The sequence below is a fragment of the Triplophysa dalaica genome, chromosome 6 (assembly GCF_015846415.1).
Source record: "Triplophysa dalaica isolate WHDGS20190420 chromosome 6, ASM1584641v1, whole genome shotgun sequence".
Taxonomy (NCBI): Eukaryota; Metazoa; Chordata; class Actinopteri; order Cypriniformes; family Nemacheilidae; genus Triplophysa; species Triplophysa dalaica.
In genome coordinates this window covers 1,014,748-1,028,077 of record NC_079547.1, presented here as the reverse complement: position 1 = coordinate 1,028,077, position 13,330 = coordinate 1,014,748, and the positions used below count along the sequence as shown (strand labels likewise).

The following is a 13,330-nucleotide window of genomic DNA, read 5'->3' as shown; positions in this document are numbered from 1 at the left end:
TAAACTATAAGAGATTTATGAACATACACGTCAGTGTTTCCACAGGAGAAGCAGAGCTCTGTTTAGTTCAGCGTGTTGTAAGGGTGGAATCATGTGATGTATGGTGAGGTGAAGTAATGGGTTAACAGGACAGATAAATCATTCAGTTCTTACTTTCATCTGTGTCTTAAATAGTGTAAGGATGCTTCTGGCAGTGCAATGCAAAATAGGGGGTTTGATTCCCATTCAACACTCCAACACAGAAATCCACAGAGAAAAAAGTCTGTTCTCAGATAGATGATCTATTGTTTGATGATCTTAACATAAGACTCATGAGCGTCTACCATGATTACATTACATTTGTATTACCAACAGGTGGAGCTTAAAAAACTCCCACCTCTGAAATGACTGGACTTAACAATAGTATATGTGCTAACATGTTTAATTGTTGCTTTTATAAACAGTTTGTATTCTTGTAATTGTAAAATTGCTTCAAAGATTGTACATCGTCTCAGTTTCCTTTAGCATCATAACTTATCAGCGCCTCTTTTGATGAGCGAATAGACCGTTTACTGTACACGAATAACGGAAACAAAACCATATATACATCCAGGCATTATTAAAAAGGTGACCTCACTATACACGCTGAGAAATATAGATGGCAGCTTTACAGCCAGTATGTATAAATGTTTTCAGAAAGAAATATCCTGGCACCTATATAGAGAAAAAACAACAAAAACAACAAAGATATTTGTGTATTTTAGGCGAGATAAACAACAGTGTGCAATTCATATTGACATTGATTAAAGAAGCAAAGACTCACAGATTCAGCGTCATGCTCCAATCCTGTGTCATGATGCTCCATTTCATCATCACGAAACTCTTTAATGATCTGAAGAAATTAGAAATACATGACCTTTCTGTTAAATGTCTGTTGTTTGCCTTTGACAGTACCAGTTGTGTCGGAATGATTTGTACAAACCATCATACCTGCAGTAACTCTGTATATCTCTCTGGGTCGACCTCCATCAGTGCTCTGATTTGGCTGTTGTAGTGCTCAGAGATGCTCTCCTCCACTGCGACCGTACAGGCCATAGCCCCTTCTTTACCCAGAAGAGCTGAACAGGCCCCTGCAGCAGCAGACCAAAAGAGAAAATTAAAAAAAAGCACTCAGGTACACGCACGAGCATGCCTCAATAAGAACGTACCTAGTAGAAACCCTGAGATATTCCACAGCGGCAACAACAACGTCGGTCTAACCCGTTGCTCACCCAGAATCGTGTTGAACTTTTCCAAATGCTTTTTCTCCTGGTCCCACATATGCTGTAGATTGTGTGAAAAAAATGTACATCCATCTGGTGTGATGGTGAATTTGGCATACATGTATCTAAAGACACGGTGCAGGTGTTAAGTACCTGGATTAGAGGCCCTGTCTGAGTTCTTCCGAGAATGGCCATCTGGCCAGCGTAGATACGATTGGCTCCATACTCTCCTGCGTGGTCAACCCTCAGCATCCTATCCAACATGGTCTTCTCCTCTTCATCACGTGCTGGAGGAAGGACACTGTATCTTCTAGATAACACGGAGCCATTTACTGCAACCACCCAATGACAATCACAGAATGACAAAAGACAAACTCACAGTGTTCTATAGAAGCTCAATGTGACACCTGGCATGTTTGGATACACCTGTTTTAGCATCCACTATGCGGTCATATATAAAGACAAAAATAAAAGATTACAAATTATATCGCTATGTCCACCTCATAAACATGAATTCCATGTATGGTATAATTTTCATGTTTTCTACAGTTTCCTTATTTCTATAATGTTTACATTATTTTGTCTCTAGTTCTGAAAAGTATTTTCTGTAAAGGTGCTTTGAAACCATGTTACATTTTCCAGATCATTAATAATGGTCACATAAGAGTGATGCATACAGTATCTACAAACAATACAAATTCAATTTAAACTACTTATGCATTAGCTCTTAAGATCAAGAGGTTCATAAAACAACGAGAAACATGCAGTACATCTAGCCAAGTAGATTCTGTCAAAAGAAAAAGCGATACGATGGGTTCCCCATTACATACATCACATGAACCAGCAGCTGGTTTCATGTGGTTCATAAAACCTTTACAAATGTCGAGTATGTAGAGTATGTTGGGTCTTATTCCAGTAAGACTGAGTGCTTGTCTTTGGTCCCCATCAAGCAGATTACATGCCACCAACAGAAGCAGCACATGCATGTAGACCATCATAGTTTCCATTTAAATCAATGCAATTCTCTTTATAACTATTAAATCCAGTCTATACGTTCTATTGTTTTAATCTTGTAGTTTAAATGACGTTTGATATATAATGAGTATCGTCTTGTTTAAGTGACTGTCATGGACAAGATGAACATGTTACATAAATGCTGTTCTTGACATCATGATGTAAACTGCAGTAGATTTCATACACACACAGAAATGAATCACAAGTTTACCTCCGTTGACGTAAACACAGTTCCTCGCGTGTCTTACAGCACTCCTCGTCACTCTCTGCATTTCTACAAACACTTAAATAAACACTTAAAGAGAATAAGCTCTAGTAGCGCAGCTCGTAAAGGTTGTGGCGCGTTGTTGTGACGTCATCGCCAGGTCGCTTATTTAACGCGTTGACAAAATCCATAAAATCAATATTTTAATGTTCGAGCTTCTTTTAAGACAATGAATGATATATGTCATTCCGAAGGATTTATTACGTCAAAATTTAATATCGAGGAAAACTGTTGTCAATTTTGTGGGAATGGGATTGAAACCACTCAGCACATATTTATGGAACGTAATTACTCAAATGGACTCACATTATCTGGTTGACAATCTTTTGCACTTGCAAAATTCTTTATTCATAAATGTAGGTTTTTTATTTTATAAATGAGCTTTAAATCTTGTCTTTTTCACTTGAGACATTACAAAGCGATAAGTCTGTTACATGAGCTATTTGTTTCAGAGAGATAAGTGCCCTGTAACCATATAAATCCCCTTGTATTGGAACATGTATTTATTTAGTTTCTTTCACTTTTTATTGTTATTTGTATTATATATATTTTATATATATATATTTTAACTGTTTATTTTATTAAGTATGTTTTTTTAAGTGCATTACTGTTAAATTAATATTTGTTCTGTCCACCTGTTATAGTGCAGTGATGTAATTTTGTTTAATAGGATTTGTTGATTCTGGTTATTTGATGCCTAATTTGTTTGTACATTTGTTTCCATTTAATTTTTTTGTTTTAATGTTCAAAGAACAATAACCTAACAAAGTAGCCGAGGTTTAAAGAAATCCACACACATAAGAAAAAGCTGTCCCAAAATCCTAATGCATTAAATAGAAGCACAATTTTACAGCTTTTTTGTTTCCATAGGCTATCTATAAATATTTCTAATATCTTAAACACCAAAAAGTAAAAAGATATTCAGTATAAGCATATATTAATTGTATAGGCCTATGTCTTATTTTCCAAATGTTTTAAAGTTTCAATTAATAAAGCAGCCGCACAACAATTTGTTGTTTTATACGAGAGGCCTCTCACCTTAAATGTCAAATAAATAAATAAATACCAAGACAACTTTTCAAGTTTAAGTGACAGGCCTACTTAATACCAATATGTGTATATTGTTGTACACCTGAGTACATTGTTGTCGTTGCGTCACGTGATAGGTGAACGAATAAACACAAGTTACATAATAACAAAGAAAACCTGTCAGATGCGACATGCTCGAAATATCTGCACTTACACATTCTACACATGCATTTGAACGGCAAGTGAGTATTTAGTTTTTTTCATCTGTATACTTTTGATAAGTGCAGATAAGTGTGACTTTTTTGGGGCACAGAGTTACCTAAAGATTGCTATGCATCGTTTTAGGGTTTATATTTCAACCAGTGGCCTGTAGGTGGCACTCCTACACAGAAAGGTGTTATTCAGTCCCTAATAAGAACAAGTGTGTGCATGTAAATAACTTGATAATCACATTATATTTAACATGTCATGTTATTTACTTTCAGGTTAAAACAAATGATTCAAAATAGAGACACGTGAAGTGACATCGAGATCTCTTCTGAAACTCTTTTTCACAGAAACAAGCATCTAAAATGCAGGAGACTTCAAGAGTTTTCATTGGCTTTTTATTTAATCTTGTTCAATAGTTGTCTCATGGAAATTTAAGACTGTTTCTTGTATTACAGTTTTCTTATTAAGTGGAACAGTATAGCGAGTGCATTTTCCAGTGCTGTGATGTTCATATGTGTCAACCTAGTGAAGTGTAGAATGCAGTTTTGCATCCAAGTCGGCTGCGGATGCTGTAACTGTGTCTATGTCTTAGATTAAGGCACACGGCACAGATGTCACTGCAGTGATAAAATGAAGTTTGACATCAGACGGTGGAGGTGCTGACTGCTATGGATCTGTGACTGGCATTAAACAAACACTGAGCTGTACAGTCGATGGGAATCTCATCCTGGATAAACATGGCAGGGCAGCTTCAGTTGCGGTGTCATCAAAAAAATGTGTCTAGATCTAATGCGATTTCAGCATTGCAACTTTATATTTTCTGTTCGAGGTTCATTTATTGCCCAGATAAATATTCAGAAGTATTATGTTAACTTGAAATTTGGCAGAAGCGTGTCCACAAGTGTGGATGGAGATGATGTGTTCACTTCTGTTCCAAGCTGGTCAGACAGCATAGCTGTGGTCATGTCTAAAAGAGTCCCGGGCAAACGTTTCTGTGTTTTCATTGATGATGCGGCAGACATGACAACTCTCGTCTCGTGTGCGAGTCATGTGACGTACTGGATCTGAAGATATTGACTACATTGAGACATCAACATTGTGGAAACATAACAGGAGAAATAATAAATGTAATCTGCGGATCACAGTGGACTCGTGTGTGTGTGTATAAAAGTCTGTGGTCAGAGTTACTGGCTTGTGTGTTATGTAACACTGCTTCGAGTTGGCCCAACACATTTCTTTTATTACTGCTCGATGGTATCCCCCTGGAAAAGGCAAACTGACTCATAAAAGCGAGGACAACATCGCAAAAATCAAATTCAGATTTCAATTTGCATTGTCTCCCGGCGGACGCACACCTCTTTTTATAGTCTGCTATTTAAGAGAGAGCGAGTATTGTAGAGAGATGTTTCTCGTCATCTGCAGACGTTGTTAAATCGATGGAAAACAGTCTGCCGTGCATTGCAGACTGTGGGAATTCAGCAGACCAATGTAAGCTAATTCATGCCGCTACGTCTGTCTGTCTTCTTTTAACAAGTCCACTACTGAGGGAAGAAGACAAGGTGTCAGGGGCTCGTCCAGCGTGTCGTGTATCTGCACCTCGCTGTGGGACCAATGCGTTCGTGTCCAGACTAACCTGCATGTGTCTGTTTGAGATGAATCACATTTCGCAGTAAGCCGACAAGCAAGAAAGTCTGTGTATGTCTCAATTATTGTGATCCTAGACATCAGTGAGATTAAAGGAAGATGTCTCATGTGCGTCTCAGATATTTCTCCTGAGAAAAAGAGACAGAATGTCACAAATGTGTCATTAGAGTTTGAGAAGAGACATCAACAACGTGTCAAACTGAGCTCAGATTTGTCAAGTCTGCAATCAGAAGTCAATATTATTGAAGATCTCAATATCAACTCAAACATTTCTCTTTAAATTTACCCAAATCCAGATTATTTTACCTTCGACAATCTAGATTTATTTACACCTCCAGACTCCACAGTTGTTTCAACAGTCACACTCTCATTTCCTCTTTAAACAATTTTAGGAGAAACATCTGAGACCAATTGACTTGTGTTCTGAGAGACGGATGAGAAGCTAAATCGTCTCATTGTTGTCTAGAAGAAATGATGAAATATTAAAGAGATCTCATTTGTCATTTTTCTCTAATTTAAATTCTGTACACATTAGCGAAGCTATCACTGTAAAAAAAACATAATTTTAGACAGATTTTCCACGTAAATTTTTTTACATTTTTTTTTTTTTTTTTTATCCATCCATCCATCTTCTTCCGCTTCATCCTGGGCCGGGTCGCGGGAGCAGCAGTCTAAGCAGGGGTGCCCAGACTTCCCTCTCCCTAGACACTTCCTCCAGCTCTTCCGGGGGGACACCGAGGCGTTCCCAGGCCAGCCGGGAGACATAGTCCCTCCAGCGTGTCCTAGGTCTTCCCCGGGGTCTCCTCCCGGTGGGACATGCCCGGAAGACAGCAAATTTACAAGAAAATTGAGGAAAAAATGTATTACATATCCTTATATCCTGTAATGTTACAGGGAAAAACATTTATTTTATGTTATATTTCTGTTGCTCTAGCTGACAGAAAATGTCAGTTTTTAAATGTTTTAACAGTATAGGTCTGTTTATCTGGTTTCCACATGGGTCCTTGTAAGGTCTTCTAGGTCTTATGGGGGTCACCACAAGTTTTGTGAGTTCAAGTCGATAATTTTGTATTCAAAGTTCAGGTGCAGGCAGTCTAGCGGTAACACGTTGATTCGTGAGGTTGGTTCTTTATTTATAAGAAAGTGCCGTTTTAACCTGAGTGAAATTTGCCGTGACCCTCAGGGTGTGTCTGAGATGCCGGAGCATCTGTGTCATTAAAGAAAAATTGTATCTCTTGTGATGGGCCATTTAATACAGAGGTCTCTGAACCGTGACTATTCAAAATAATCTTATTTTAAATCATGACTTCATGCTTAATAATGTTCTGAAATATTGTGGCGAGAGACTGATTTGTGTGGACAGAATATGAAAGAACGCTTTTGTTTTGTTTTGTTATAGTGTCCCTTCTCTTCTACACAGACTGCGGTGCGGCCCATCTGGATGACAGCTGTGCCATTTGCTAGAAACACAATCGAGAAATAAACGACTGTAAAAAGCATTTTGGCTCAGAGAACGATGAATCTTTGATGTTTTAATTGAAGTATACAATTGTTTTGAAAGAACAATTTTGATACAGTCATACCAAGACAGCTTTACTGTACATACAGTTGTATGTACAGTATGAAGACATGATCCCTATGAAGTGTACAACACATATAAATGGACAGACTTTGAAGGACTTCAAAAGAAAATCATCTCAAACAAAACACATTTTTCAAATTCTAAAAATTCAAATTTTCCAGAATAAATTTAAGGTAAGTAAGACACCACAACTTGGTTAGAAAAGAAATCTGTCATCTTTTATTCTATGTTTTATATTTTTATGATCTTTGCATTGAGTTGTGCATTCAATGTGTCCAAAAGTAACACTACTGTAAATCATCTCAATTCCACTAGCGGTAAAAATCTGAGTTGTTTTTAAAGCTCCATCTGATCTCAATTAGTTGCGGAAAGTAAGAAAATAAAATATTCAGACGACGCTGCACAAAAAAAGTGGATTTTCATCCCCTTTTTGTTTCATTAAACACATTCTTGTTCTTTGTGGAGAAACACCCATAAAGGGCCGCCGCTCACCCTTCGGTCCTGCGAAAATATTTTTCGCCAAAATACACCAATAAACATTAAGCCGTGTTTGTGTAGCATGAGTCGGCACCGCGAATAATGTCATAAATGAATGAATGTACGTCACTGATGGGGTGAGTAGGTGGTATTCTCCATTAGATTAGAGAACAGGCTCCAGTGAGCCGTCTGCGGGCCGAGCCCACGGATTTCCACAAGCTTCTATTTTGAAGCGAGAGGGCCTGCTTATAGTTTGTAAAAAGCCACAACATCCCATTAAGAACGGCTGGAGTAATTGAACAATGTTTACTCGAAGACAGAGTCCTGCGACAGCGTACGTTCTCGTGAAGCTTGCATGAGCAGATGTACTCTGGTTTGAGTCTTGACCACAGTTTTGCTTCTGGCCTTTGATCTGCAGTTGAGAGACGCTGGTCTATGTGACACGCTGATGCATCATCTTTGACATGCTGTTCACATCTGTGGACATCGTAAAATGCACCCTTAAAAATCCAAAATAAGAGAAGTTTGAATAATAATGACAAGATGATAGAGGATAATATTTGGGGAAATGATTTGATTTGGGTTCTCGGCTGCGTTTCAGATCTTCCTCCTTAATTTTGCTTAGAGATATAAAGTGAATGTGTAAAGTGAAATAATCTGGATTTTAGTCAATTTAATGAGAAATGTTTGAGTTGATGTTGAGATCAATTATATTGACTTTTGACTGTGGACTTGAAAAATGTGATCTCAGTCAGGGGCGTCACTAGGCCCTTTTTATGGGGGCTTCAGCCCTTATCACAGTCTGATAGTGTTTTTTTTCTTCCAAAAAAAAAAGGGCGATTAACACCCATGCAAACATACTTTAGAAAACGATCATTATTTATTTTAAATTACTTTTTAAAATGTAAAACATATTAGGGTGTATCTTGGCATTACATTATGCAGCTATTCACAGAAATGGTTAAATACACAAATCATTGTCTGAAAGCAACAAATGGCACAGAGAGAGAGAAACATCATGTGGAGTTATTTTGTTTTGTTTTAATAAATAGATTTGTTTGTATTAAGTAATAATGAATCATTAGTGTATCCTGATACATTAGAGTAAGAGTAGAGTAAAGGGATTTGTGTTTTATTTTAAGTAATTGATTTATAGAAGTGGCAAATTGATAATTCATGTTGTTACTTTTAATGAAACGTGTGTACTTGTTTTTGTACAATGAATAATGAATCAGGAAGTCTTCATTGTAAAAAAATCTACATTCCCAACTCTGTGACTGGTCACATCTAAATGTTTTTTTTTTTTTTTACAGTGTTGTATATGGCTCAGTCAGTACTCCTACTCCCATATATGAAATACAGGGAATACAATGAAATAGTGAATAGCAATAAGGTTAGTAGTATACAACCCTACCCTCATAGTCAAATAATATTTTTTTAATCATACCCTTATTGGGGGCTGAGCCCCCCTAAAAAGAAAATCCCAGAATCGCCCCTGATCTCAGTTATAAATGAAAGAATTCTTGTTTTTGGGTGAAGGGTCTTTATAAATTGGACATGAATCTAGAGGAGTGTTTCTGTCTCTGATATTGAGGTGTTGTTGCATTTGATTGGCATGCACGCCGACATAATTACACTGTGTATAAACTAAGACACATTTCCATTTCACCAACCTGTAATTAAGCATGTGACTCAAGAGATGAAAATCTTGACGTGTACGTTTCCGGTGAGAGCAAATGATCATCTCATGCAGAGCAATCCAGACAGACCAAACCTTCATTTATAGCGTCTGCAATTTAGCGTCGCGATTGCTCTTCCTCTTGTGGATTTCCTTTTGTGTTTATCCAGCAAAAAAATCATTAGCAAAAACCTCTCATTTAATGCAGTTGATAGATTAGTGCAACATATGTTTTTTTGCTAACCCGTGTGTTTTATATAGATTTAACCTAAATGGAGATTATACGAAGACCTTTATTATTGTAGATTCATTTGTCAGACAAGAGTGTGGCAAAAATGAACACGAGTCATAATTCCATGCGTAGGCTGACACATCTGGTTTTGCCAATCCTTGGCTCTTTGCCACAGGTTTTATATGACGGTGCTTCAAAAAATAAAAAGAGAAAGAAACATATTTTCTTACTTCCTACTCTAAGCTGCGTCTTAATGGGTTTGGCACCTCCGTGGCCAGTGCTATATTAATCTCTGCTGGAGAAAGTGCGCTGAAAAAATGACACCATTATTTTCTCTAGACTGTTTTCCCTTCGGAGTAAATGAGAGAAAAAGAAGAGAGAGAGGCTTGTAGAAATGAAGTTGAGGTCGATGCTCTATTTCAGGGTTTTTCAAACTTATTCAAAGACCCCCGAAAATGATGAACCTTTGCGAGGACCCCTTTCTAAATGCACATCCATTTTCTGTAAAGAAGCATTTCAACTGTTATAAGTGTATATTATTATGACAAAGTGTTTATTATAAAAATAATGTAGAATCTTCAGTAAACTTTTCTTTCTCAAATATTTTCTTGGAGCATTCTGGAGGCCCCCCGGGTGTCCCGAACCCCAGTTTGAAAACGCCTGCTCGACATGAATAGTCTTTCTTACTAAGTTGCTTACTTTCTAGTAGCTGAAAACTTATAAATAGGTGATCAAAGAAAAGGTTTAAAAACTACAAACAAATTGAACATGATAGGCCATCAACATACAATCTTCTGCAAAATAATTGACTCATGATCTTGATGAAAGATGCTTTTTTAACCGAGACCTAAAAACTTCAAAAACATAGCATATTTGATAAAGGTCTCATCTTCATTCAGGAGACGTTTGCCACCCCCAGATTACATCTGGCAAGTATCTGGAGTGTAGTCTGGGTTTATTTTTGGTCTTCTGATTATTTTTAGCTTCCCACTCAATACCACAGACAGGTTATATAACATGAAGTCATGATGATGTGTGCGTTCTGCCGGTGAGTTTGGGATGTGATGCACATGATCTCCACATGTACCGTAGGGTTTAGCGATACACGCACATCAGATAATGGACTGCAGGATACGGTTTGACCCCACCTCTTAACACAAAAACACAATAACACTTGAATGTTTGCTTCTTAGTCTGTTATTTGGTCGTCTGGTCTTGATTAACCAAAACAAAAGTGGGATGGCAATCTCTGACAGCTGTTTGCTCTCTCTTAACCCTGAGCTACCGGCACGTCGTTGTCGTGCAAGTGTGCTGTGTGGTGTCTCACTTCTCCACATTTGGGTTTATTTACTGCTATAAGTGTTTTCCTCCAAACTATAGCCAGATTAAGACAGTCGATGATGCTTTCAGTCCGTTTGCCAAACCTCTGGTGGATTGATGGTTGACCAGGAAGAATGCATCTATTCATCTCCGTGTTTAGTCGCTCTGACAGTATAATGCTACGTTTCTGCACTTAGGGCTTTTCTATAGGTGGTCTGGTCACTTAAGCGTCCACAATTGAAAAGCGAGCGTGCAAATTTGGTAAACATGATTTATACATGCGAGCAGAATGCTATTTAAAACCAGATTAAACAGACTAAGTCTTTAATCTTACAGCTTTTTCTGTTTACCTGACTACAATATCACGTTGCATCGTAATGTCTTCTAAAAATCAATGCAAAATCAGGCCATCTTTGCTTCGGTCCTTTGTTGTTTGATTTGTGATGAAAGAAATAAAAAATGGCAATGTATGATTTACAGAATCTTCCGTTCATTAGAAATGATTTTTGAGGAAAGTGGAAACATGAAGTTTATTCACTGGGAATTAAAAAACACAAGAGAAACAGGAGCTGGAATACTAACAATAAAGCTGCAATATGTCACTTTTTTTGCTAAAATAAAAGAATGAGTCCTGATTCATTACGGTATGCTTTAAAGGATTATTAATATGCTGTAGAATAAATGACACAGTATACACTGTGAAAATGTAATTTAACAGAACGTTTCTGTTAGTTTACATGTAAAATAAAATAAAAAACATACTTTAACTGTTTTTTTACAGATTTGTTTGTATTTTTGAAGTACGGTCAAAACTGTGAAATTACAGAAAGAGATTAGAAGAAAAACGGTGGGGGAGGGTGGGATGCGCTAGTTGCACAAGAATGGCGCCGGTGACGTTTTGCGACGCCGGGTTCAGCGAACTCATTTCTGGTCGCATAACACTATCAAGTTGTTTCAGTTTAGCAATGTTAAGAGGATCTGAATCACTGATATATAACTTTCTTCTTTTTCAGCAAAAAACACTCATATTTGCAAGCCAAAAATTCTTATTTTCCCATACAATGTTATAAGATCGGAAATTACTTTGCCGACTATGGCGTCCTGAAACCTCATCGGCACCGTCTTTTGCAACTAGAGAATTTACTATATATCTTTGTATCCTGTAAATTACAGGAAAACTGTTATTTTACGGTATACGTCTGTCGTTCCAACCATTTTTTACGGAATTTGTTTCATGGTACACGTCTCTCCCACACTGACTGGTCACTGAGAACACTTGTGGGTAAGTTTGTCGGTCCATCGTTTCTTTTTCCATGTCTTTACAGAAGCTCCTCGGCTGAGGCCGCCTAATACTTTCCAGCCTTTCTGTAGAAGTGATGTGACTTCATAACAGACTACTGAGAGCTTCAAAAGACACAGACATAATATCAGTCTGAGCGTCTGTTTAACTTCTGTCCGTCTCAAACACAAATGCATCAGTGTGTTAGTGTTTGATGGGTGTGTGTGAGAATCTGTCTTTTGAAATGTGAGAATGCATCCTTAATCTTCTTCACCTGTCTGATGTGCTGCAGTCACCTGCGCAGACGTGCAGACATGTTTTACAGGGCTTTTTCTATATTGATCGATAGCAGGTGACCTGAGTTATCTAATAAAAAGCCGTCAGTGTCAATTAAAGCTTAAAATATACGTACATGATGAAACAAGACAAATTTACTAGTGTTTGATTCTGACTCGGTCTCTTCATGTGTGTTTTTGTTCATGGCTTCTGGAGATGTTAGCAAATTTGCCAGCTTTTACAGAATGACAGATGAATTGGTAATACAAGATTGTAAAATGTACAGCCTTTAATGTCATCAACACAAGATGTGAGCTCTCTCTTTTAAAGTAAATACGTGTATAGACCACTTCTCAAGATGTAAACACTGGTCCACTTTGATTTGTTTTTAAACCTTTTGTAGGTTATATTTTGTTCAAACGTTCTTGTTGTGTTAAAAAACTGAAACAGGAAGTTCTTCTGGACCGGCATTGGACCAGTTTTGTTTATTTACCAGTGTTGATAAAACAACTTTGAGAGAACCTTAAGAGAATGTTTAGAGAACTGTTAGTCAATGTTCTGATCATGTTTTCTGTTAAGTGGGCAACTATATGGTCTGGTAAGATTTGTAGGTTCAATCTTCAGCGATGATGAATTGAGTCCCAAAGCGAGTCACAGTGGATATAGTCTGGACACTCCTGACATACCTGAGTGTGGAGGTGCTTGGTTGTGTCTGATCTGTTTCTCAGGTACATGCGAGAAAAGTGAAAAATAGCACTTCCATAAAGACAAACAAACACCGGCGAGGTGCTACTAGAAGCACTTTCTGTATTTGGATCAAGATGGGGGGGTAGTGCTTTATGAGGGGCTACAGTGGAGCAGAGAGGAGGGTGGGGATATTTTTCGGGTGGCGTTACGGAGCTCAAACCACAGCGCTGTTTTGATAGAGCTGTACGTGGGAGTCTGGGAACGAGAGGGATAAATAGAGAGAGAAAGAGAGAGAGAGAGAGTTGAAGGAAGTGGGTTGGGTAGAGAGAGTGAATATAACCACCCACCTAAACGTCTGTCAGACCGGTGGTCAAAAAGCAGACACTTGTACAAGAG

The 13,330-nt window shown here is 37.8% G+C and overlaps 1 protein-coding gene across 3 annotated transcripts; it reads right to left on the bottom strand.

The window, feature by feature from the left end:
- Positions 1 to 405: 405 nt before the first annotated feature.
- coq7 (coenzyme Q7 homolog, ubiquinone (yeast)) lies at positions 406 to 2,605 on the bottom strand. Of its 3 annotated transcripts, XM_056750615.1 has the most exons (7): positions 2,467 to 2,588; positions 1,621 to 1,682; positions 1,395 to 1,551; positions 1,188 to 1,302; positions 970 to 1,109; positions 803 to 871; positions 406 to 693 (listed from the first exon to the last, which is right to left on the bottom strand). In XM_056750615.1, exons 2-7 carry the CDS (start codon positions 1,677 to 1,679, stop codon positions 616 to 618), a joined length of 618 nt encoding a protein of 205 aa, XP_056606593.1. In that variant the 5' UTR covers positions 1,680 to 1,682; positions 2,467 to 2,588; the 3' UTR covers positions 406 to 615. The 3 variants fall into 3 exon arrangements, with proteins under 3 accessions (XP_056606593.1, XP_056606594.1, XP_056606592.1); XM_056750616.1 differs by lacking the exon at positions 1,621 to 1,682 and having other exon boundaries at positions 2,467 to 2,605; XM_056750614.1 differs by lacking the exon at positions 1,621 to 1,682 and having other exon boundaries at positions 1,395 to 1,573; positions 2,467 to 2,604.
- Positions 2,606 to 13,330: the final 10,725 nt, after the last annotated feature.